Here is a 24,876-nt window from a genome sequence, read left to right as displayed (position 1 = left end):
AAGTTGAAATTTTCTTATATTTCATTATGTTTTAAAACATTTCAACATTCAGGAAAAAGAGGGGAAGGAAGGCATGGAGAAAGGTTTGACTTTTCACTACCCCACATGAATCTGACCTAAGTTTACTTGGTCAAAGTAAACCAAAGATCTGTACTCCAGGGAAAGGGCAGAGGTTTCTCATCTAAAAGAACAGTACTCTGGACAAGCATCAAGCATTCATTCCTAACAAATCAACTGTTTCAACTTAGTGGGAACAAATTCAGTCTTGCCATCATTGTGCAAGCCAGTTCAATTAACTCCAAGGGCTAAAACTTATCAAAATCTCATTCTCAATGGTCCTTTATGTAAACAAAGTACTCATGTCAGCATGCACTATTATGCATGAAAGGTATTTTAAAGAATTAGCTTATGTTTCAGAACTACCCTCATAGATAAGTCCCATTCCAAACGCTTTTAGAGCAAAAGGAATTGTGAAAAAGCATGAGCAAGATTATGAGAAAATAATGTAGAAAAAGAGACGATTCAGAGCTGCCTAGTTTTTCTGAGCTGCTGGACTCTGGCTGTGAATCTGGCGGGTTACTTTTAGCTATGCTGTTGGATTTAGTTGACAATAAAAACATCGATATGTGGTGAAATACCTGAAGATTCAGGCACCATGGCAATGCAGAAAACTTCTTGGCTTGAAGATGAAAACTGTGTGGTGTCCCTGAACTCTACCAACAGCCTGCCATGGGGCCAGCCAGGCTTCGTGCTTGATATCACACCCGTCACTGCGGACGCCAGGCTCCTCGGGCGCAGTCGTTTTATGTTCAGCTGCGTGAGCAAGGTGAAGGTGAGCAGTTTGAAACAGTTGTTGCACTGTGGCAAAAGTCAGGCCTTTCTGCTCCAGTAAAGACTTGCAGTCTTGGATACCTACCCACAAGAACATCTATTATGCCTTACATAGGATAAGACAAGATCTACAGAGACATATCATCAGGCTAAGGGAGACCACTTGTAACGGTGATGTGTTCATCTGCCACCAGCCACGTTTTTTGACCTTTATCTTTGACGGACTCCTGAAGTGGGATTGGGACTATGGTTGGGACATGTACATTATGATAGAGGAGCCAGGGGTTTCCCTAAGGCAGCCCGGGCACGAATTATGACTAAACAATCCCCATTACAGGGATCTCCTTCAAGATCACACCCAGATAAGTTCTTTAAGGGACTTCTCCTTGGGCAACTCAGTAGGATGGAAATAATACACTTTCCAGTGAACTCTAAGAGCAAGATTATCCACATCCTTGGTTAATGGTCAGAGGAAATTCAGTGGAGGCTGAACCCATTGAAGGGGCTCTGCAAATGAACTTTGACCCAGCTATTATTTGTTGACATGCCCTCCATCTAGGACTGTACACTCACCATACTTATTCACTCTGTAGGCTGAGCCCGTCATCCGAGGAGCTGGCAGATGCCAACCATTACATCCATGGTGGAGATGTTAGGGGCTCAAGCCTTGGGCAATGGCAGGCGTCTGATGTCTTCGCGCGGGAGTAGGAACTAAGGTTGTGGAATGTGCACTCACTATTGTGGTTAGCCACGTTACGTGCTTCAGATTTTCTGGGCTGCAGGACTCCGACTGTGAATTGCTTGGCTACTCTTAGCTATGCTGTTGGATTTAGTTGGCCAAAATAAGCTGACTGTGTGTGGTGAAGTACTTATGGATCTGGTCACAATTGCATTGCACACATTGTTTGACTTGAAGATGAGAAGAGGTGCGGTGCCCATGAACTCTACCAATGGCCTGAAGTGGGGCCAGCCGGAACATCACACAGGTTGGATTATCTTCTTGTTCTCCACCGCTACAAGTCACACGGTTGCTCTCTCATTTGCTCTCTTTCAGAACTTCAATAATAGAAATACTCCTTTTCTCTTCTAGTTTCTGACTTTGTTGTCTCTTCATTTGTGACATCTGAAGTTGCAAACCCAAAAGAAGCACCAGATGGTGGAATGGCTGGACAAGAACACTCCTTGACTTTAATTTTTCTCATAGGAAAACTTTTAGATACACCTTCATGGTCACTGTCCTTACAGCTCCTTACATATTTTAAGGTCTCTAAGGTAACGGTGCAGCCCCAAAGGAAAGACATCTGAAAAGAAAACCAATACATTTCCTCTTCCTCTTTCAGTTTTGCCTCTGCCAGAATGCCTCCAGAGCCAGAAAAGAGTGCCATAGGGAGGTTATGCTTTGTGTGCCAGAGCAGGAGGAACTGCAAACCACAAAGAGCGAGAGTGTTGAAAATGATGCAAAAGCCACCAGAAATGGGTTATAGCAGACGTGTATCACTATTTGCTCAAAATACTAAAGTATGACTCATCTCAAGGAAGACATGACACCTCTAAAGGAGGAGCAAACGTCTAGGAAAGACCCTCAAATCTGACAAACAGTACACGTGGTGGTGGCAAGGAACATGATGAGTCTGGAGTGACTACCTCTGTAATATTCCAAAGAGAACCAAGTCTTGAAAATGTCTTGTCTAGTCTTTTGCCTTCTGCGTCTGACAAACATAGTTCCCAGTCATGTTCTAAACTTTCTTCAATCAATCATGAGTTTGATTTTGAAAATGATAATAAACCTGACAGTCAGCATGTTGATAACAAAACCCAGGAAAGTCCTTACAGTGATGCAACGTGTGAAAACAAAAGGAACCCAGAAACAGAGTTGACGTGAGAGCATAGCAACAATTTCATATTCAAGGGTAAAAATATGTGAAATTAGAATAAAGGAAAATTAGAAAGCAAACATAAACATGAGCCTAATGATCCACAACACCTGTTCCAATGGTTTCATGAAGCTCCTTTAAAACAAAGGTTCTTTTGTTTTAAAGTACAGAAGTTAATGATTTAAGTCAAACTCCCCTAATTTTACCTAGGAGAAAATACAGCATTGCAGAAATTATCTAGCTTCTCTGAGGTCACAGAGCCAATTAGCAGCAGGCCTGCCTGTCCGTAAGCCACTAGTGCAGTGATGCCAGCTACTTCTTCCTGCTTAAGGACCTCCTATTCAGGACCCATGCCATCCTCAAATCTATTCTGACCGAAGACACAGAGCACAAGAGTAGAACAGATGTCTTAAGAGGAACCTTCAACCAGCCTTTCCAAAGATTCTGGGCCTTCATCAGATGGTGGCATCTTTGGTTTGGGACCAAGGGTTCCCTGAAGCCCAACTTAGTAAAGTTTCTCCAGATGTCTCAGCAATTGAGGAACCCTGTTGCTGCCACTACTCTGTGTGTAGGAAGGGATCCAACGGATTCGCCTGGGTTGACTCTGTCACTTTGTTGAATTATAACAATTAGTTCCAACAATTTTCTTTTTGAGTCAGGGATTTTCTATGTATAGAATCATATCTTCGGCTAATAAAGTTTTACTTCTTTGCCTTAAAAAAAGAAAGAAAGAAACAGAGCAAACTACCTCAAGAAACTGATGTATATATGGCAGTGTGAATTAAAACAGTCAACCAAAATATTACCAAGACGTATGGCAGGTGTGACAAATCTGGGGCAGGAGTGAGGGTAATTCTTTTAAACCTATTTCAAGGGTTGGCACACTTTTTTCTGTAAAGTGCCAAGCAGCAAATATTTAGAAATTACAGGCTATGAGGTCTCTATCACAAGTATTCAACTCTCATGTTATAAAGAAAAGTAGTCAGAAATAGTACCTAAAGGGAAGTGAGTGGTCCCATTCACATATGATTTTATTTACACAAACAGGTTGGCCTCAGGATTGGGCCCAGGGGCTAAAGTGCACCAGACCCTGAACTAATTCTCAAGTCTTAGAAATATCCCAGAGAGGGATTTAGCTCACTTAGCTCTTTGTCCCTTTTCTAAATCTCAACAACCAGAATATGTAAATATTTTGCACTTTCCCCCAAATGGCATTTGGTAAAAAGCCCCTTTTTCAACTGAGTTTAACTCATCTACCATTCTTTGAGCAAATAAGTACCCAAATAAAGGGAAAGATATTTGAGGATGACAAGAGGAAAACAATGACACCTATGTGTCATAAGAAAGAAAAATTCTCAGGACTTACTCCAACTCCTTCCTTACTAAGAGCTTTTTCACTGTGATTAAAAATACTTTTATCATATAAAAACTTATCATTATTCAAGTTAATTTCTTTTCCACTATTCATTACTTATATTAAAAAATTGTATCTTCTAATTTTCAAATGTAGCTTTTACCAGTTAAAAGATACACAATTAATATCAAGTAATAGCTCAGACTTTTGAAACATTATTTTTTTATCAAAGATTATTTAGCTATTAAGGATGGAGTTCACTATTTCATCTTTCCATCAGACCAGTTCTAACCAAGGCCAGACTCCATCTATTAAGACAGGGAGAAAACAATCTATTTCTATTGTCAAATCATCTTTGGACACCCCTGTTTCACTGATGTCATGGGTACTGGAAACATAAAAAGAAAAACAAAAGCCAGAAATAAAGCGAAGGCAAAAGTAACTGACATCTTTTCCAACTCTATCCTTCAACAGCTACTTTGTTTTCACATATTCAAAATCAGGTTGAACACTTGGATATAATATAAAATGGCTTGAAGCAGTTTTACAATTTCTACAAAGTAAAAATCAACTAAGTTTAGAGGTAAATATGGTTCTGATTAAAGCAAGCACAAGTCATTAGAAAGAGCCTCTCTACCAAAGTACAGTGTCACTGCTCACGTATTTCATATCAGTAATAAGAACAGAGTACAGAGAGAAGCAAAGGTACACCTCGGAATGGAAAAATTAATACTTAGCATCATTCCTCTTTTCTGCCACCAATATTGGGTACTCCTTTGCTACTAAGTGCCACTTAAGCAAGGAGAACAGTCCCAGTGCTTGCAATTCCAGGGCACTGAAGCACTTACTGGTAATTGAGCTCTCATCGCGAGTGTGGGCTCCTTCAGAAGGTGGCTTGTGCCAGTTACGATTTGGTAGTGAGTTTTCAGCATCAGCATCAGTCCATCCTTGAGAGAGGTATCCTCCGTGCGCACCCCAATATTCACTGAAGTAGATGGAGCACTATGAACCCCTATTACACTAGTGATGTTAGCTAAGAACCAGGGCCAGGTCACAGTGAATCGGGATAAAAATCTTGGATAGTTACTTAGAATAACAATCTCTCTTCTAAGCAAACAGGGAAATTACTTTGAGAAATTTTCATTTGTTTCAAAGCTAGCCTAATCTGGCTTGAAATTTCATGACCTTCACCGCTCTGGCTAGGTCAACTAAGAGACCAGAGAGCATGGTTAAGTTGACACGGCCCTACATGACTTGGAAGCATTCTATTCACAGTATCAGTACAGTAAAAACCCATTTGCAGAGAAGGAAGAGGGACGGGGCACCCACCAAACACACATAGCAATTCCACATGAATTAACAGTCCTACTTCATCTAAGCCATTGGTTGCTAAACCTGGACGGAGTATTGAGGAATGCCGCAGTGTTTCTTCACAGACATGACTGCACTTTACTTTTACAACTTGGTAAAAGTTTTAAAAGCTCTATTTTCTCACAATAATCTTCTAAGAAGCTAACAAAGAATAAAGAATTTTTCAGCATATTACTTTTCCAAAGTAGGATGGAATTAAATATTTTTGGTAGGCTTAAATGCTCCATCCAAAGCAGCGTATCTCTATTTCTCACCTCCCTGCCTTTCCAGTACTGGCAAAGCTGCCCACTGAGTGACTTGGGCACCAGCTGGAAAGTTTCACCTAATTTAATTCAATCTCTCTTTTTTTGAATGCCACAGATCATAGCTGGCCCCTAGGATGGCTCCTGAAGGCATTTTTACCCTATAGTGTGCTATGGCCTGATGAAAGAGGACGACTATGCCTCTGAAAAGGCACAATGCAGCCCCAACAGTACTTTCATGGGTGGGCCTTTAGCTACTTATGCATTCGAACACACCATCAAAAACACACCATTCCTTCCCCACTCTCTCTCCACGTACCACAGAACATTCTTAGCAAGAGAGCACGACACTGGAAATCTCACAAATGGCTCACAAGGTAGGTGTGACCAGCCCCTCTGCCAAACTCTTTGAAAACCATCTGCATCAAAACAATTTCTGAAACCACTGCATGTTTAAAGATTCTTTAAAAAACAAAAATAATCAACCATTGAAGAAGTGAGAGATCCCCGTCCCCTCCCCTTTCTAGTTGCACTGTTAACTTGTTGCGCATGGACTTGCCTGCAAACCTTAATATTCCTCCTCCTCTGCATGCAAGTCAAGACATCCGAAGTGCTACATGTTTGGTTCTTTCTGACTCTCAGTGCTGGAGCAAGAATCTCAGAAGTACCTAGAATTACCAAAAAAGATCCCTTGAAATTTAAAATGTCTTAGGAATGAGTTAAGTCACCAAACCTGACCCCTTGGTCATTTATTGCAACATGATTGTGCAGGATAGGTTCTGGTAAACGCCCCGTAGTGTGCTGTTACAAAGCACTCTTGGAGCCATCAGCAACTTATTAATGGTTAGCTTATCAATCACTAGGTTTGTAGACCCGAGACACAGATTCAGCAAGGTTCTTCTACTGGACTGAAAATATAAATTATAGCATATGTAGAAGGAAATGGAATTGTGGTTGCAATAAGAACCATATTGTTGCAGTTCTGCAACCACAATATTGCAGGAAAAAAGGTGTTTAAGTGTAAAACTTCATATAAAAGTTATCAAATACAGAGACCTGTAGATTCAAAAATACAATCCAGGCTCAATGTATGGGAAATGACATTTTTGATGGACAATATTGCCGTTATGTGAAAACCAGGAGCTGAAGAAATGGGATGAAACTTTGGTAGTAAGCCTAACACATTACTTCATCTGGACTAGAGCCATTTCCTAACACTCGATGTCTGAACACTGTGGTTGACAACTCTCAGGCAGGAAGTTGCAGTATGGCCCTGGGCATTTGCAAAGCATAAAAACACTTCCTTCCCCGCTCCTTTCTTCCTCAACACAGCACTCAAGCCCCCAAATATAGTACCTACTGCATGCTCCTGCTTGCTTCACATCAAGAGAGCAGCCTACAGGGCGTCAGGAGATGCTGCCTGCTAGACCATTCCTCCAAGGTGGCTACACACACTGAACCAACCAGGGAAAGCATCATTTGCCTAGTCAGGGCCAAGGCAAGGTCTAACATTTCAAAACAATAAGAACCACCAAGATTAGTAATTTCTTTCTTGAAACAGGAAACTGCATGTTTGGGCAGGAAAGGAGACATTCCTCCTCATTTTCACCATCATGACTACTTCCTCCTCCCCTATGGCTGGCTAGTTCAGATGACCAAGGCTCCTGCTCCATTTTTTTTAGATCTGGGCAATTACAGCCATCAAGATGATATGGACTTAAGTACAGAGTTCAAACATGACTGGCAGATAAATAACCATTTGTCACTGTTTTGCTAAAAAAATTTTTTCTTATAAAGTTAACAAACCAAGGCTGTTGATCCCTGAATTAGAAAGTTGATTTGCTTAATTTTTTTTTTTTCCAAAGTGAAAGGTGGGAAGAAGGAAGGGAAGAGCCTTTTAACGCTTTTGTGTATGTTGCTGATCCTCTAGTTTGGCAACATTTTGGAAGCTTCTTCCAGTCTGGTGATGTGGCATTTTGTGAATCTAAGTACCAGCCCTTGGCCCTGGTGCTGGCTGCTTACAGCCCAAAGGGGAAGAGGGTCTGCCCCCTCCCCCTTGCTGTTTCAATCTGGCCCAGTGGTGGACACAGAGCCTTGGGCTATTTCCCCAGGGGCAATGGTCTCTTCCTGGGAAGGTGATTCTTCCTCCACTTGCCCTCGAGATGTGACAGTTGTTTCAGGGGAGATGCTGTGAGGCCCCTCCAAGGGTATACAGCCAGGGTGGTTTTTGCGAAAGTGCTGATTCAAGATGGCCTGGAAGGGAAAACTTTTGCCACAGACATGACAATGAAAGGGCTTGTTTCCTGTGTGCTTGCGGATATGATACTCCAGCTGATCTTTCCGTGTATACTTCTTGCCACACATGCGGCAGACGAAAGGTGTGATGCCCATGTGCAGGCGCATGTGCCTGTCCAGGCTTCCCTTCTGATTGAAGGATTTGGCGCAGTAGATGCAGGTAAGCCGGGGGTTGTACCGGAACCATCGCTCAGATACTTCCTGCTCTCGGAGGTATTCCACATAGCCGCTAACTCCCATCATTGCTGACTCTTCCACCTGGGGCCAGGTGAGGAGAATCAGAAAAAACATGTTATTAAGCATATGTTAAAAAATGAGTCCCGTCCATATCTTCTGAAAATAAGTTGAATGCTAATTTTAGTGATGTATCAAACAGTAAATTTACTACCAAGTATTAAAGCTGCTAAGATTAAAATTACAACACTAAAATCAATTGTGGCGATGATTATATAGCTTTTTAAAATATGATTGAATTATTGAATTGTATGAGATGTGAATTATATGTGAACAAAACTGTTAAAAAGTTATAATTAAAACAAAACCCTGGTGAAATAGATCAATGCGCATACATTTATAGGCTTAGTATTAAGGTAGCAGATGAACATTGGGCCTCCACGCAAGTACTCCCTCAATGCAAGAATACTTTGTTCTATTAAACTAGCATTCTATGATGTTCACCTTCCCGACACAATCACTGAAGACAAAGTGGGTGAATAAGTAAATGTGGTGAAAAAGCTGATGATGTCTGGCTATCAAAAGATATAGCATCTGGGGTCTTAAAGGCTTGAAGGTAAACAAGCAGCCATCTAGCTCAGAAGCAGCAAAGCCCACATGGAAGAAGCACGCCAGCCTGTGCGATCACGAGGTGTCGAAGGGATCAGGTATGAGGCATCATCAGTTAAAAAATCTTATCACTGTGAATGAGGGCTCCAGAGTGGAGACCCCAAGCCCATGTGTAGTTCACGGGACATCATCCCCTCACAGAAGGGTCTCGGGTGCGATGTAGCAATGATGAAACATACAACTTTCCTCTAGTTCCTAAATGCCTCCCTCCCACTCCCACTATCATGATCTGAATTCTACTTTACAAATCTGGCTAGACCAGAGGATGTACACTGGTACAGATAGGAACTGGAAACACAGGGAATCCAGGACAGATGATGATCCCTTTAGGACCAGTGGTATGAGTGGCAATACTGGGAGGGTCGAGGGAGGGGGTGTTTGGAAAGGCAGAATCGATTACAAGGATCTACATATAACCTCCTCCCTGGGGGACGGACAACAGAAAAGTGGGTGAAGGGAGACGTTGGACAGTGCAAGATATGACAAAATAGTAATTAATAAATTATCAAGGGTTCATGAGGGAGGAGGGGAGAGTGGGGAGGGTAGGGGAAAAATGAGGAGATGATGCCAGGGGCTTAGGTGGAGAGCAAATGTTTTGAGAATGATGAGGGCAATGAATGTACAAATGTGCTTTACATAATTGATGTATGTATGGATTGCGATAAGAGTTGTATGAGCCCTTAATAAAAAGATTTAAGAAAACAAAACAAAAAAAACCCCAAGGACACTGTTTCAATTTACATAAGACAATAAAGTATCCAGCTGACACACTACACTGTATGCTTACTGAACTTTTGCTGGACCTGTTATTTTACAGAGGTAGGAAAATCAGAGTATATTTATATTTCCTCTGGGATCCTAGCTTTCCAATTCTATTCTAGATAGAAGATAAACGAAGTGATGATACGAATGCTCTATAATTTGTCCTATCACAGCCAACCTGTGGCTAGTAGGAACTTGTAACAAGGCTAGTGTGACTGAGGAATTACTGTATCTACTCGAGTATAAGCTGACCCACCTAATTTTACCACAAAACTACATTACACATATGCTGAAAACCTCGGCTTATAAGCGAGTATATATGGTAAATGTTTCAACTTTAATGAGTCAAAAATTAAATTTACATAGTTACATGTGGCTAACAACTATTGTACTGGACAGTGTAGACCAGGCATCCTCAAACTATAGCCCGTGGGCCACATGCAGGCCATTGAGGACATTTACTAGGCCTGCTGGGTGTTTTTGCTCCGTTTTTATTTTTTACTTCAAAATAAGATATGTGCAGTGTGATAGGAATTTGTTCATAGTTGTTTTTTTTAATTATAGTCCGGCCCTCCAACGGTTCTGAGGGACAGTGAACTGGACCCCTGTTTTAAAAGTTTGAGGACCTCTGGTGTAGACTTAAGAGACTCTAAAACATAAATTATCTTTATGCCATTATCAAAGATTGAAGTGGATGTCAGAAGAGATTCTGAAACTTGCTCTGAATTTTAGAGTAGCTACGGCAAATGGAAAACAGTGATGAAATCAAAGAGCTGAACAGAACATTTCAAAGGGCAGCTCAAGAAGAGAAAGGAAACTCTAATAAAATGTGTAAAGACCTAGAGTTATAAAAACCAAAGGGGAAGAATACACTCAGCATATCTTAAATTGAAAGAAATAAAAGAAACAACGTCAAGCCTTGAGTTGCAATACTGAAAGATTCTATGGGCAAAGTACTGAATCGTGCAGGAAGCATCAGAAGAAGATGGAAGCACCTTCGGTACAGTCAATGAAAGCTTTAGCCAGAAATAAGGTTTCAAGAGTTAATGGAATACCAATGGAAAGTTTTCAAAAAGCTGATGAAGCACTGGAAGCACTGACTCATTCATGCCAGGAAAATTTGAAGATAGTTACTTGGCCAGATGACTGAAGAAATCTATTGTACCCATTCCAAAAGAACTATAGAACAATATCATTGACATCACATGCAAGTAAAGTTTTATGGAACTTAAGGTTTTATGCATCCAACAATGGTTGCATCAGTATACTGACAGGGAGCTGCCAGAGAGTCTGACCTGATTCAGGAGAAGACTTGGAACAAGGGATATCATTGCTCATGTCAGATGGATCTTGACTGAAAGCAGAGAATACCAGAAAAATGTTTGCTTCTGTTTTATTCACTATGCCAATCCATTCGACTGTGTGGATCATAACAAACTATGGATACTCTTTAGAAGAACGGGAATTTCACAATACTTTATGTCCTCATGTGGAACTTGTACATTGATCAAGAGGGAATTGTGCAAATGGAACAAGGGAAAACTGCGCAAAGTCAAGAAAGGTGTGTGAAAGGGTTATATCCTTTTACCGTATTTATTCAATCTGTATGCTGAACAAATCATTAGATAAACTAGATCATCTGAAGAAGAATGAGGCATCAGTATTGGAGGAAGGCTTAGTAACAACCTGGGAGATGCATGTGACACAGCCTTGCTTGCTGAAAGTTAAGAGGATGAGGCACTTGCTGATGAAGATCAAGGATCACAGTCTTCAGTGTGGATTACAACTCAATGCTAACATGATAAAAATCCTCACAATTGACCCAATGAGTAACTCATGACAAATGGAGAAAATATTGAAAATTTCAAGAATTTTGTCTTACTTGGATCCACAATCAATGTTCATGGAAGCAGCAGTCAAGAGATCAAGATACGGCCCACTACGTAAACCTACTGGACAAGACTTCTTTTGAGTGTTGCAAAGATGTTACTTTGAGGACTAAGGTGTACCCGACTCAAGCCACGGTATTTTCAATTGCCTCATATACATGTGAAAGTTAGATATTGAGTCAGGAAGACTGAAGAATGGATGCATTTGAACTGTGGTGCTAGAGAATACTGAAAGTACCATGGACTGCTAACAGGACAAGCAAATCGGTCTTGGAAGAAAAACGGCCAGAGTGTTCCTTAGAGGCAAAGATGGTGAGACGTTGTTATATCCTTTAGACATGCTGTCAGGAGAGGCCAGTCCCTGGAGAAGGACAGCATGCTTGGAGAAGTGGAGGGGCAGTGAGAAAGAGCACGGCCCTCAATGGGATAGATTGACACAGCGGCTGCAACAATGAGCTCGAGCACAGGAACAGTGGTGAGGCCGGCCCAGGACTGGGCAGTGTTTCCTTCCATCGCGCATAGGATTGCTATGGGTTGGAATGAACTTGATGGCACCTAGCAACAACTAACAACAACAACATGACATTATCATTAATGCCAATTTTAATTTAGCACTTTCTAGCTTTATAAAAATGTGTTCCACTTGTACACATCAGCATTCCTTTGTATGCAAAACTATTTTAGTGCCCCATTAACACATCATCTTCATTATATAGATTATTCAGTTTACCTGACTTAAAGCGAAATGCTGGATACTCTGGGAAAAGAAACTAGACTGAGATTATTTCCTGGCTTGGTTCTTCCCACCTATGACCTTTACATAAATAGGTAATCAGAGTAAGTCCTAATTAATGACCATTATCCAAGGAGCCCTGATGGTGCTGTCAGTAAGCACTGGACTGCTAACCTCAATGCCCATGGTTCAAAGTCACCAGCTGCACTAGGAGAAAAAGTTGAGGCAACCTGCTCCAAAAGATTGATCCAATCTCTGAAGCCCTATAAAGGGTCACTATGAGTTGAAATTGACTGGAGGGGTGGGGTAAGGGCCATGATCTGCAAATACGATGACAAGCATTACAGAGAAAGTGCAAGACTTGGCTACTTCTGATCTTGCTCTCTGTGACCTTGCAGACATTTTGTCTCACTTTATATATACATTATATGTAGTAGTATTCAATTGACTTAAGAATCTTACCATAAGTGATAAGATGTAAATCATCTGTGATTTACATATTATTTCCACAATCTCCCCCAAGTTAAATTTCTTCTGTTATTAAAGCACATATTTATTCTTATTTCTTTATAATGGTCAGATAATTGAGATATTTAAGCTTTTTATCATCAAAAGTTTAATAAAGAATAGTACATTAAATTTTTTCCTAAGGATTTTATTGAGGGCTTACAGCTCTTATAACATTCCATACACCGATTTTATCAAGCATATTTGTACATATCTTGCCATCATTTTCTAAAGATTGAGCCCTTGGTATCGGCTCCTCTTTTTGTCCTCCTTCCCCCACTTCCCACCTTCTAAATTCTTTTTATGTACTAGACACTGTGGTCAATATGTGTGCTAATTCATGTAATTCTAGGATAAAACCATGAAGTGGATAAGTACATGAAACCTTAAACATCTAACAATTGCCAACGCATTGACAATTTTGCTTTTCCTCTACCCATAACTACTTCTACATTTCCCTAAATTATATTTCAAGAAAATCTCAGACATATAGTATCGACTGTAAATACATCAGTTATCTTTAGAAGATGAAGACCCTTTTTACCTTAACTTAATCTGGGTTTCTTTAACTGAAAGCTGAGTGGCAGTAAAAACATTATATTCTTTTGAAGGAATAATTTTACAATCTTGGATTTATACATGCTCTTCTTGCAAAATTACGTATTATAATATCATTTTAAAAGTATTTACTGATTTCCCCCCTAGCTGGTGTGTTTCTGAAGTCATTACATTGGGGGGGGGGGTGTGTCTTTGAAATATGTTGGAGGAAATGATATACCTATAACAGAGGTTAAAGAAGCAGAGTAGGTGGTGCACATGGTTAAGTGCCTAGCTGCAAACCACAAACCACAGGTTGGTGGTTCCATCCTACCCAGTGGCTCTGAGGGAGGTAGATCTGGTGATCTACTTACATAAAGACTACAGCCAGGAAAACCCCACCAGGTACTTCTCTGTCACTTGGAGTCAATATGAGTGAGTCAGCAACACCTAACAACAGTGCTAAAGTGTCAATGCAAGGAGAACTTTGTCCAAGTTGACTCTGAATTAACTAGAAAAAGAGTCATCTAGTTTGCAATTAATTTTGAGTCCTTTTCTTTGACTTCTAAAAATGAGTCCTGTCTACTTTTACATGTATTAGTTGATGGTGCTTGGCATTTCCAACAGAGGCAATTATTAGCAGGTTTGGGAAGCAGTATGTGAAATCAAGAGCTAAATAGCAAGACTTAGATTATTCCTTTTCACAAACCATTTTTTCCAGCTCCATTTACCTGTGTAATCAACAGTGAAATGACATAAAGAATAAGAAATTATTCTAATTAAAAGTCTTGGATGCCCCTCCCCCCAGAAGAATTCATTTCAGAGGACAGCACTGAAGCTACAGCTCAAGGAGAGGGACGTGTCTGAGCAGAGCACACAGGAGCAAATGAGGGGGGAGGAAAAAAGAGTGAAGCACATCCTGGCCCACCAAGTCCTGAGGATGATATTTCTGCTCAGAGCAGCCAATGCACATAGAGGACCATAGGGCTGGCCCTACCACAAAACTCGACATGCCTCACTGACCCATAGCACCACAGGGACAACATTAGAGACACATGGCGGGAATTGTGCCCACCCTGGCCCTACCACACAGAGGCGAGATGCTGGGGGCATGTAACAGATCATCAAGGGAAACAAAGCAATGAAGTCCCCAGGGAACACCAAAAATAGACTTTGGGGCCAGGGCGTGGTGCCCCATTAGACTCATCTGGAAAACACTCTTAAAGGACAACAAATAGATCTTGAACTATATATAGGCTTTTCTCTTTTTTTGGCCATTGCCTTTTTGTTGTTGTTGTTTTAGCTATTGTTGCTTTGTTGTGCTTGTGCGTATTACTGTCTGTGCATATCTATCTGGATGGGATAGGCAGGATAAACAAGCCAGGAGAGAGAAAAATGGAATGACAGTTGGGGGGGGGGGCATGGGAGAGGGGGAGGCAGGGAAAAAGAAGTGGGTGTTAACAAACCCAGGGAAAAGGGAACAAGTGACCGAATATCAATGGCGAGGAGGGTGTAGGAGGCCTGGTAGGATCTGATCAAGGGCAATGTAACCAAGAGGAATTACTGAAACCCAAATGAAGGCTGAACATGATAGTGGGACAACAGAAAAGGAAATAGATCTACGTACATATATTTATAGGTTTAGTATTAAGGAAGCAGATGGACATTGTGCCTCAATTTAAGTATTCCCTCAACACAAGAACACTTTGTTCTAATAATCCAGCACTCTGAGATGATCACCTTCCCTACATGATCGCTGAAGACAAAGCAGGTGCATAAGCAAATGTGGTGAAGAAAGCTGATGGTGTCCGGCTATCAAAGGATATGGTGTCTGGGGTGTTAAAGGCTTGAAGATAAACAAGTGGCCATCTAGCTGAGAAGCAACAAAGCCCACATGAAAGCACACCAGCCTGTGTTATCACAAGGTGTCAAAAGGATCAGGTATCAGGCATCAAAGACCCAGAGCAAAAAAATCATGTGAATGACGGAGGGAGGGCAGAGTGGAGGCCCAGAGCCAATCTGTAAGCAATTGGACATCCCCTTACAGAAGGGTTGTGGGGAGAAGATGGGTCAGTAAGGGTACAGTATAGCACCGATGAACACACAGCTTGCCTCCGGTTCTTTAATGCTTCCTCCCCCACACTATCATGACCCTAATTCTACCTTTCAAATCTGGCTAGATCAGAGAATGTATACTGGTACAGATAAGAGCTGGAAACACAAGGAATACAGGACAGATAAACTCCTCAGGACCAATATTGAGAGTAGCCATACCAGGACGGGAAGGGGAAGGTTGGAGAAAAAAAGGAACCGATCACAATGACCTATCTATAACCCCCACCCCCAGGGAGATGGACAAGAGATAAGTGGGTAAAGGAAGACATTGAGGAGGGCAAGACATGAAAAATAATAATTTATAAATTCTCAAGGGTTCATGAAGGAAGGAGGAAGGGAGGGAGGGGAAAAATGAGGAGCTGATACCAAGGGCTCAAGTAGAAAGAAAATGCTTTGAAAACAACGATGGCAACATATGTACAAATGTGCTTGATAAAATGTATGTATGTATGCATGTATTGTGATAAAGAGTTGTACAAGCCTCAATAAAATCACTTTAAAAAAAATAAATATAGTCAGATAAAGATAAAAAATGTTCAATTAAAAAAAGTCTTAGATGACCATGTACAGAAGATAACTTCTTTCAAGCTCCAGTTTTCCCATCCATCAATTGCTTTGTTAGCTTTGTGAGATTTTCATGGAAGTCCAACATGGTAATAGTAATTTGAAATACTTTTAATGGCTACTCAGCACTGGGACTTGAGTTCAACTGTGTTCTAATTATTGTATCGCTGAATAAGTTAATTAATTCCTCTACTCCTCAGTTTCTTTACCTGTAAAATGAATACAATAGCATTTCCATCAAAATTTCTAATAAGCATTGAAGGAATACACTTTCCCTCATAATTTCTAATAAACATTGAAGGAGTGCTTAATGTAGCACCTGTTAAGTAATCAATAAATGTTCATAAAAATACCAGTTAATATTCCCTGCTCGTCTCAAAGATTTGTGCCATGGTGGCTTGCATGTTGCTGTGATGTGGACGCTGTGCTCCTGGTATTTTAAATACCAGTAGGGTCACACATGGTGGACAGGTTCTAGAGAAGGAAAATACCTCGGGAATTTATTTCTTAAAAAAAAAAAAAAAAACTGACCAGAGAAAACCTTATGAAAAAAGCGCCAGGAGATGAGCCCCCCTCAGGTTGCGAAGCTTTTAAAATATCGCTGGAAAGAGCTGCCACCTCAAAGTAGCGTTGGTCTTAATGAAGTGGATGCAGAAAAGCTTTTGGCACCTTCTTTTTCTGATGTGATGTGACTCAAAGTGAGAAGAAACAACTGTAACCATTCATAAATAACTAACGTGGAATGCATACAGTGTGAATCTAGGATAATTGAGGGCTCTCACATATGAAGTGAAATGCATGGAGATGATGTCCTAGGCTTTCATCAACTGAAATGGAGTGGTACTGGCCGTTTTGAATTGGAAAATCAAGCAAGAAATTACACTGGGCAAATCAACTGTATAAAATCTCTTTAAAATGCTAAAAAAGTGGTTCTTTGCCGGGTTTCAGCACCAGAAAAGATGTCTCTTAGAGGAACAAAGTCCACAGACTCAAACCAGGATATTTTCTATCTCCTCCTGTGTGTTTGAAAGCTGAAGAACTGATGCCTTTGAAACTCGGTGGGGTAGAGAGTATGGAATATACCGTGGCTGCCAGAAGAATGAACGCATCTGTCTGGCAAGAAGTCTAGCCAGAAGAGTGCGTGTGATCACACATCACCTCATGTATTTTGGACATGTTATAAGAGGGATTAATTCCTGGAGAAGGGCATCACGCTTGGTTAAAAAAAAGTCCCAGAAAAAGAGAAGGTCCTCCCGGAGGCTTCCATGGATGGCTTTAAGCCCAGCAACAGAAATGTCATGGCAGCAGCTCAAAGCTGGAACAGACTGGAGGGCATCTCACAACCACCACATACAGCCTTTTCTGAGGGGGCTTCAAAAGGTCATGAAAAATGCATTTTCAAATTAACATTTTCCATAAATCTTTTGAAGTTCCTGGGTGTTCACATATTTTGTGGTCTATCTTATGGCTCCATTCGGTTGTAAGATGTCCCTCGTTACTGTATTTGCACACTGGTCATCTGCACATGGTTAATCACACCTTGTATGAGGGACAAGAGAAGAAGGGCCAATTATATGAATAAGTTTATTTCTCCTCCTAACATTTTCTCTAGCACCATATTTTAAAAAACAATTCTTTCAGAATCATTACAATTGATTTTCTAGAACTCCAAAATCCAGCAAATAATACGAAAGAAAGCTTAAACTCTTAGTGGCATTATACCACATACATAATTTTTACCCACTAATTTAGAAGAAAATGGACCAAGGTACTTTCAGTATAATGTAGACACGAATAAAGTATGCACTCTGAAGGACGTATAAGCTCACTGCCATCAAGTCAATATTGACTCACGGCGACCCTGTAGGAAGGTGGAACTGCCTCTGCATTTTGGAGAATGTAACCATTTACAGTAGAGTAGACAAGCTTTCTCCTGTAGAAAAGCTGGTGGTTTTAAACTGCTCACTTTGTACTGAAGAGCCCCAAACAATAATCCACCAATTGTTTTCTTTTTTCAGGACAAAAGCTTTTACAGTTTATTGTGTGCTCCTGTGCTGAGTTCATCATCATTCCTTTAAATCAACCTTCCAAGATGAGGGGCCCAATAAAATGATTTAAAAAACAAACAAACAAAGAAAAGAAAACATACTTTGAAAATAACAATGGAATGCTAACTATACTACTTGGTGAATGTACAATAATGAGGTTCAGGAAAAAATAAATGAGTTTATACTTAAAAAAAAAAAAAAAAAGATCAAGGGATCAAGCAAACAAAGCCCCACCAAGCACTTATACTAGGTGGTAGGGAGAGAAGGAGGGAAATAGAAAACATAATTTCTTATCCTTTCTAGACCATTTAGTGTAGCAAAAGATTCCGGAAGAAAAGCAATGAAGAGATACAAACAAATGAAACAGAAAACACGTATTAAAAACGCGTAAGTGCCAGGCCTGTCGCCGGGCGTCTCCTCTGAAGGTCACATTGAGCTGTCTGCGCTCTGTGGGGGCGCTTTAGGAGTCACCACCATGGCGGAAGACATCAGGACCAAGATCAAGAACGACCGAACTGTGCCTTTTGACAGCCACTTCTCCAACCAGAACCAAACCAGAACTACCAGCAGAACTACTTGGACTTCCACTGCTGCGAGAGGGCAATGAATGCCAAAGGGGGTGACGTCTCCGTGTGTCAGTGGTATCAGCGCATGTACAAGTCCCTCTGCCCCATTTCCCGGGTGTCCGCCTGGGATGACCGCCGGGCAGAAGGCACATTTCCTGGGAAGATCTGAACTGGCCCTCACTTCTCTCCTGGGATCTTGACTCCTGACTTTCAATAAAAACTCATTGAAAATGTGAACAAACAAACAAAACGCTTAAGCAATTTATTCACAGAGACACAGTGATATATAAATCAGTAACTACATATGCACATAGACAAGTATAGTAGCACAAAACCAGACTCTCTCCACCCCAGGTCCTAAATTACCTGAATGTAGTTTTCAGGGGTTATTTTGTATTACTCTCAGGACTACAGATTGTTTCCTATAATCACGAAAGACTTCCACAATCTTGTTATCTTTTCTACTCCCCAAACTCTGCTGACACCAAAAGTGTATTTCCTGCATGCTCACAAGAACAAAGAAAAAAGTTATCAAGCATAGTAGTCATTTAACAGGCCCGCCGCTACCTCTCCTACATCCTTCCTTTCTTACTCACCACACTCTTTTCATGCACAGAATTGCTCTAACCACATCTCCTAAATCCAAGACATACCTGGGAGCTGGGCTGCTTAGGCTCATCCATTCTTCCAGGAGACTCACTTCTGGCTCTGTGGATCTCTGTCAGGGGAACCATACTGCCGGAGGGGCTAAATCTGTCGGAAGAGGAGCATACAGGGGACTAATAGAAAAGTAGTGTCAACGAATTTCAAAATGATAGTCTTTCCCTTTTATTGAGTTGTTCAGGAAGGGGGAACAAACGGAACAAAAAGCAAACTGACAATTACTTTCATGGAATAAATATAAGACCTGATTTGAAATGTCTAAAAGAATTTTAGTAAATTTCTCACAAAATGATTTATTAGGTAAGATCGTATAGGTTGGTGAAACTGAGGCTAAAATTAAAATTTCTACCCTTACACAGGAGCTCCACGGTAGGGTGGTACAACCGGTAAACTTCTTGAGTACTAGGTAAAAGGTTGTGAGTTCAAACCCATCCAGAGGTATCTTAAAAGAAAGGCCTGGCTATCTACTTCAAAAGGTCACAGCCTTAAGCCCCCCCCCCCCCCCCCCCCCGCAGTCCGCGTTTGCACATGCCGAGTTCCTGTGCATAAAAAGGGACTTAGTGGATGGCCAGCCACAACAATCATTGCATCAGTAGTAAAAGAAGCAAGCTTACTGCAACCGAGTCCATGTCAAATCCTCCAGTGTTTTAGCTACAATGCTGTGGTAAACCTCACTGCCAGAGTCAATTTCAACTCACAGCAACCCTATAGGATAGGGTAGAAATACCCCTGTCAGTTTCTGAGACTGTAACTGTACAGGAGGAAGCTCTTCCTCCTGCAGAGCGGGCTACTGGTTTTGAACTGCTGACCTTTCAGATTGAACTGCTGATTTTTTGGATCGCATCTCAAATCGCAACCATTATGCCACTAGGGCTCCATTATACAAGTAATAGTAGAACATAAAAGAAACCCAGGAATGTAAATGAAAACTGGGTTTATAATTTCATTTCTATTGAAGTATAGGAGCGTTGGCGGTGCTGTTTGTTAAGTCTTGGACTGTTAACTACAAGGTCGGTGGTTCAAAGATCTCCTCAGGAGAAATATGAAAAAACCCCATACAGAGTCACGAGGATGAGTCAGAATCGATTCAAGGGAAGTGGGCTTGGTTATTGTTATGTTTTTGGTTGTTCACTTCCTCATCTCCCATGATAACTATATAGTTCAGATTGTTGATATGGATAAAAATATTGAAAATAAACAAAAAAGAAAAACGAGGAGCTGATTCCAGGACCCCAAGCGGAAAGCGAGTGATTTGAAAATGATGAGAGCTCTCCCTGGGGGACGGACAACAGAAAAGGGGGTGAAGGGAGATGTCGGACAGGGCAAGATATGACAAAATAGTAATTTATAAATTATCAAGGGCTCATGAGGGAGGGGGAAACAGGGAGGGAGGGGAAATAAAAAGAGGACCTGATGCCAAAGGCTTAAATGGAGAGCAAATGCTTTGAAAATGATGAGAGCAAAGAATGTACAGATGTGCTTTACACAACTGATGTCTGTATGGATTGTGATAAGAGTTGTATGAGCCCCTAATAAAACGTTTAAAAAAAATGATGAGAGCAACGAATGTATAAGTGTGCTTTACACAATTGATGTATGTGTGGATTGTGATAAGAGCTGTATGAGCCCCAATAAAAGGATTTTAAAAATATATTGAAAATCTTCATTTTTAAATTGGTATTACTTCTAATTCAATTTTAACCCAGGAGAACGATAAATGTTGTGCTTGAGAATCTTTTAACTATAAATGTGACAAGAAGGAAAACAGACCTATCAAGGCTACCTGAAGTGGGAAAGATCCAGACTATCTTAACTCCTGTGATCTGTGTGTCCCAGGATGAGCTAAAAACAGAGCAGCAGCTTCAGTTTTTGATGCTCATGAGGCCAATGTAGCTTATTTTTAAGAGGAAAAGAAACGCTGCCTTTTAAATTGGCACTTTTCCCTTTCACCTGAGCTAGAACGAAGCTAGTGGTATTCCCACCAAAAAGCAATGTTCTAAAAACAGCAGCATTTGTTAAAGAGGAAAGTGAAGCCAGCAATAAAGGCATAGTCAAAAACGAGCCCACTGCTCTCAAGTCGATTGACTCAGTGACTCCATAGGGCAGAAGGTAACTGGTCTCTAGGGCTTCTGAAGTGGAAATCTTCCTGGGAGCAGACAGCTTCATCTTTGGAGCAGCTGGTGGGTTTGAACCACTGACCTTACAGTTGGCAGCCCAAAGCTTACCCTATACCACCACCACAGCTCCTTAAAGACCTACTGGAATTGCACTAGTGAAAAAAAAGGTGGCATTCAAGCCTGTGGTGGCAGCAGTTACTGATTAAAGAAAACAGGGAAGGTATAATCAAATGATAATAGGAAGGAAAACAGCCAGGTTTTCTTTTATAAATGACAGCGTTTATACTAACTTGAAAGGAACAAGGACTGCCGATATCATATTTTCCCATTTGGAAAGCAGGGGCAAAGAATATAGTGCTATGAAGGCGAATAACAAGTGCCCAAGGCTACATACCTCTGTGATAACATACCAAGGAGGGGCAATGCTGCCCTTCTGATCAGGTCCCTGCCTGGAATTCCCAGGAAGCCCTGGCAATTACTGACCTTAGCGTGGTTGGAGATGCTATTCTGATTCATGGAGTGTCTAATTGTACCATCGTACTCACAGCACTGTGAACACTTCGGGCCTAGGAGCTTCCTGCTTTAAAAAAAATCAGAATGGCAAGTCTTTGGCACACGTCCAGTTTCGCCAGTAATAATTGGCAAAGAACATCAGGTACTACACAGGGCCCACTTAGTGATCTCTACACAGAGTAGACAAAACCAAACACAAAACTTACCTGTCAATTTCACTGCTTGTTGGCCGAGCCACCTTGGCTCCCGAAGACCCTAATGTGTAATTTTCCTGTCCTACAGAGCCATGGCCTGTGGTGTCAATCACCATGGCGGTGACCTCCTCTGCACTACTCCCATCTTCTCCAGAAGGCTGATTCTCAGGCCCAAGCCACTCCTCCAAATTTTCAGTTTTGATGTGTACCGCTCCAAGAACCCTAACTTCATCATCACTCCGAGTCCCCCGGTCTGCAATTCCTGTCTCCACGTACCACTGTCCTGCACGGTTGATCCGAAGAATGGGCTCCCGGCTCTCTACATCAGAACTCTGTTCGATTATCTGAGGACTGGTGGACTCCTCAGGGGGACTTAGTTCCCTGATATCCAGCACGGCACTAATCTGACCCCGTAGGTTGCCCTTTGGAGTATTGTGTCGTGGGCTAAGGGGGCGGTTCAGATTTGGTGTAACCCTGTGAGACTCTGGTGGTCTCTCTTGAAGCTTTGTCCTTGTTTGACTTAATTCGGCTTTAACCTCAGCCACGTTAATTTTGAAATGAATACCCTCCAGGATCTGCGTGCATTTGTCTATGATATGCTGCATCTGCAGAAAGCTGGCAGCTGTCAGGTAGCTGATGATATCTGCCAACTGTAGGCAGATTCGTCCCGTATAACAGAAGGACAGGAGCTGTTCAAACACAGTAGGGTTCTTGATGACAGAAATGGAGACAGTGCTCATCTCATTCAAGGACATGTGGTCCCGGAAATAGGGGGAGCTTGCAGCCAGTACCACCTTGTGAGCTCGAAAAGCTTGTCCTTGCACGTTAACCACAATGTCACAGAGCCGGCCTTGCATGCGGAGCTGGTTTAGATGGCTAAGGACAGAATTGCTGAAATCGGGGATTTCCAGTTGGATGTTCCCACCTTTCTCCATGGTCATGCCTGAGGGCGCAGGCAGGCAGTCAACCCTGCTGAAAGACGAAACACGGTTCCGTTAGTAACTAGAATCTTCTTCCCTGGTGCTTTGCCAAGTCCAACTTTGCAATCTAAAAACATTATCTAGGGACAATTTCAGATTCTAGAGGCTTTCCTTCCGTTTAGATGTGGAAACAGAGGTGCCAGTAGGTTTTTTTAAGGCTAGGTTTCTCGGTTACGGGGGATTAACATACAAAAAGTGGTCTGTTAAGACTCAAGTTCTAGATTATGACCATACTTTATTCACACTAGACAACATCAAAATGGATGGAAATTCCACAAAATAGTGAGGGAAGCACTTAAGACTTTTTAAACAGAGCTCACAAGTGGAATGTAAAAATCACACAGCATATTTTATGTGGAGAAGGAAAGAAATAAGCATTGAGAATAAATGCAATGCTACACTAGTGGTCTGATTAAACATCTCTCTTTTTACAACATGCTTGGTGTATAAAGTAACGTCACACCTGCGACTGCATGCTAATGCCTACTAGCATGGTTGAGATACCACCCAGAAAAGGTTCTGGACTATGTCGCAAAATGCCATAGCTATGTCAGGAATCAAAAATAACGCAGAGAACTTGAAATTTCACTTCTCTTCAGGATGAAGGTTAGGTAAACTTGTCTCTATCCAAATTCAAAGTTGGAAATGTCAAGGTGGTGGTATCACCTTCCATTATTGACGTCATCAGAGCTGTTAATAATTTTAAAACATTTACCAAGTATGGTCAAAGCATTTTTTAAAAGGTTAAAAAAAGAAAGAAAAAGGAAACCTGCAACTACATCTAAGACTTCAATACTTGAGTGTACAGTTTTTATCAGCCCTGAATGGAAGACAGCGACTGAGTAGGGAGCTATGAGCTTCCAAATGACAGCGTTATCTAAGACTGGAACTCAAGAACTTATCCTGACGAGCTCACCTACTGCCCCGGTATTTACAACATTAACAGGGAAGTGTATACACTGCTTTCCAGAGCCAACTTTACCAATCTGACCTTTTTCCAGAGCGTTTTTGTTTGTTTTGAAACTTTTAATCCAGTAAGAGCCTCTGTCGATGCCATCATGAATTCAGATGCGTTTATTTTGAAGCCTACACCAGCGCCTTTTTGTTTGCTCTCTCCGGCAACTCCCCAGAGGAGGAAGCCCCGGGAGTACAACCTGTCTGTGTCGTCGGCACTGGATGGGGGAGAGCTGTGAGAGGCAGAATCGGGGAACTTTCCACTGTGTGAAGAAGCGTGGGGCAAAGGGCAACATGTCACCGAGGAACGTGGGCAGCGAGGGGTGCCGGGCCTGGGAGCAAGCGCACAGGTTAGGGTAGGTCCACAGGGGGCGGCGCCCCGGGACCCGGGAGAGGAAGCGGGCGTGGGCGGGCGGGGAGCTGGCCCAGAGGTGGGTGTGTGTATCTGGGTGTGTCCGGGCGGCGGAGGGGGGAGGGCCGCCCAGCCCCAGGTCCTGAGGGAGGGGCCCCGCGAGGGGGCGGGTCCCGCAGCTCCGGCCGGCCCGGGGCCAAGAAGGTGGAAGGTCGCCCGGTGGCTAGGGTGGGCAGAAGGAAGTGGCTGGGTGCCCCAGGAACGAGCTACCGCCTCAACGGGGCAAACTGGTCCCAGTGCAGGGCAGCGGGACCGGTGTGCGGGGCCTCCTCCCAGGCGAGGAGCAGCACCTACCTCCGGGAGTGGAAATGGGCCGGAATGGGCCGAAACACCGTCCCGGAAGTGAAACCCCCCACCTCCTCCCCCGCAGCGGGCGACGTGCCGGAAGGAAATCACTCACCCTTACACCGCCCCCTTCCCCCTCCCCCCGCGCTTTCCGTCCCGCGCGCCCCCTCCCCTCTCTTCCTGACTCCTTGGAAGGAGGGCGGGAGTCCTGGGTCCTGCGGGCACTT

At 42.2% G+C, this 24,876-nt stretch overlaps 1 protein-coding gene and 1 pseudogene across 1 annotated transcript; one reads left to right on the top strand and one right to left on the bottom strand.

Annotated features, from left to right (window-relative positions):
* Positions 1 to 2,323: 2,323 nt before the first annotated feature.
* ZBTB37 (zinc finger and BTB domain containing 37) lies at positions 2,324 to 24,710 on the bottom strand. Its single transcript, XM_075527669.1, has 4 exons — positions 24,659 to 24,710; positions 22,031 to 22,990; positions 19,185 to 19,284; positions 2,324 to 8,225 (listed from the first exon to the last, which is right to left on the bottom strand). The coding sequence occupies exons 2-4, from the start codon at positions 22,957 to 22,959 to the stop codon at positions 7,737 to 7,739; spliced, it is 1,518 nt and encodes a 505-aa protein (XP_075383784.1). The 5' UTR covers positions 22,960 to 22,990; positions 24,659 to 24,710; the 3' UTR covers positions 2,324 to 7,736.
* LOC142437223 (cytochrome c oxidase subunit 6B1-like) lies at positions 18,441 to 18,701 on the top strand (annotated as a pseudogene).
* Positions 24,711 to 24,876: the final 166 nt, after the last annotated feature.

Source organism: Tenrec ecaudatus, chromosome 1 (assembly GCF_050624435.1).
Source record: "Tenrec ecaudatus isolate mTenEca1 chromosome 1, mTenEca1.hap1, whole genome shotgun sequence".
Classification (NCBI taxonomy): domain Eukaryota; kingdom Metazoa; phylum Chordata; class Mammalia; order Afrosoricida; family Tenrecidae; genus Tenrec; species Tenrec ecaudatus.
Note: the sequence above shows the minus strand (reverse complement) of the source record. Positions and strands in the feature narration are given on the sequence as shown.

What these genes read in the sequence shown, in the direction of transcription:
- ZBTB37 (XM_075527669.1), bottom strand. Translation starts at nt 22,959, where the DNA reads ATGACCATGGAGAAAGGTGGGAACATCCAACTGGAAATCCCCGATTTC. An exon ending in ACAAGCAGTGAAATTGACAG is followed by an intron (nt 19,285 to 22,030) that starts GTAAGTTTTGTG and finishes CTCTTCCGACAG; the next exon opens with ATTTAGCCCCTCCGGCAGTA. An exon ending in CTAAGCAGCCCAGCTCCCAG is followed by an intron (nt 8,226 to 19,184) that starts GTATGTCTTGGA and finishes ACCTGGCCCCAG; the next exon opens with GTGGAAGAGTCAGCAATGAT.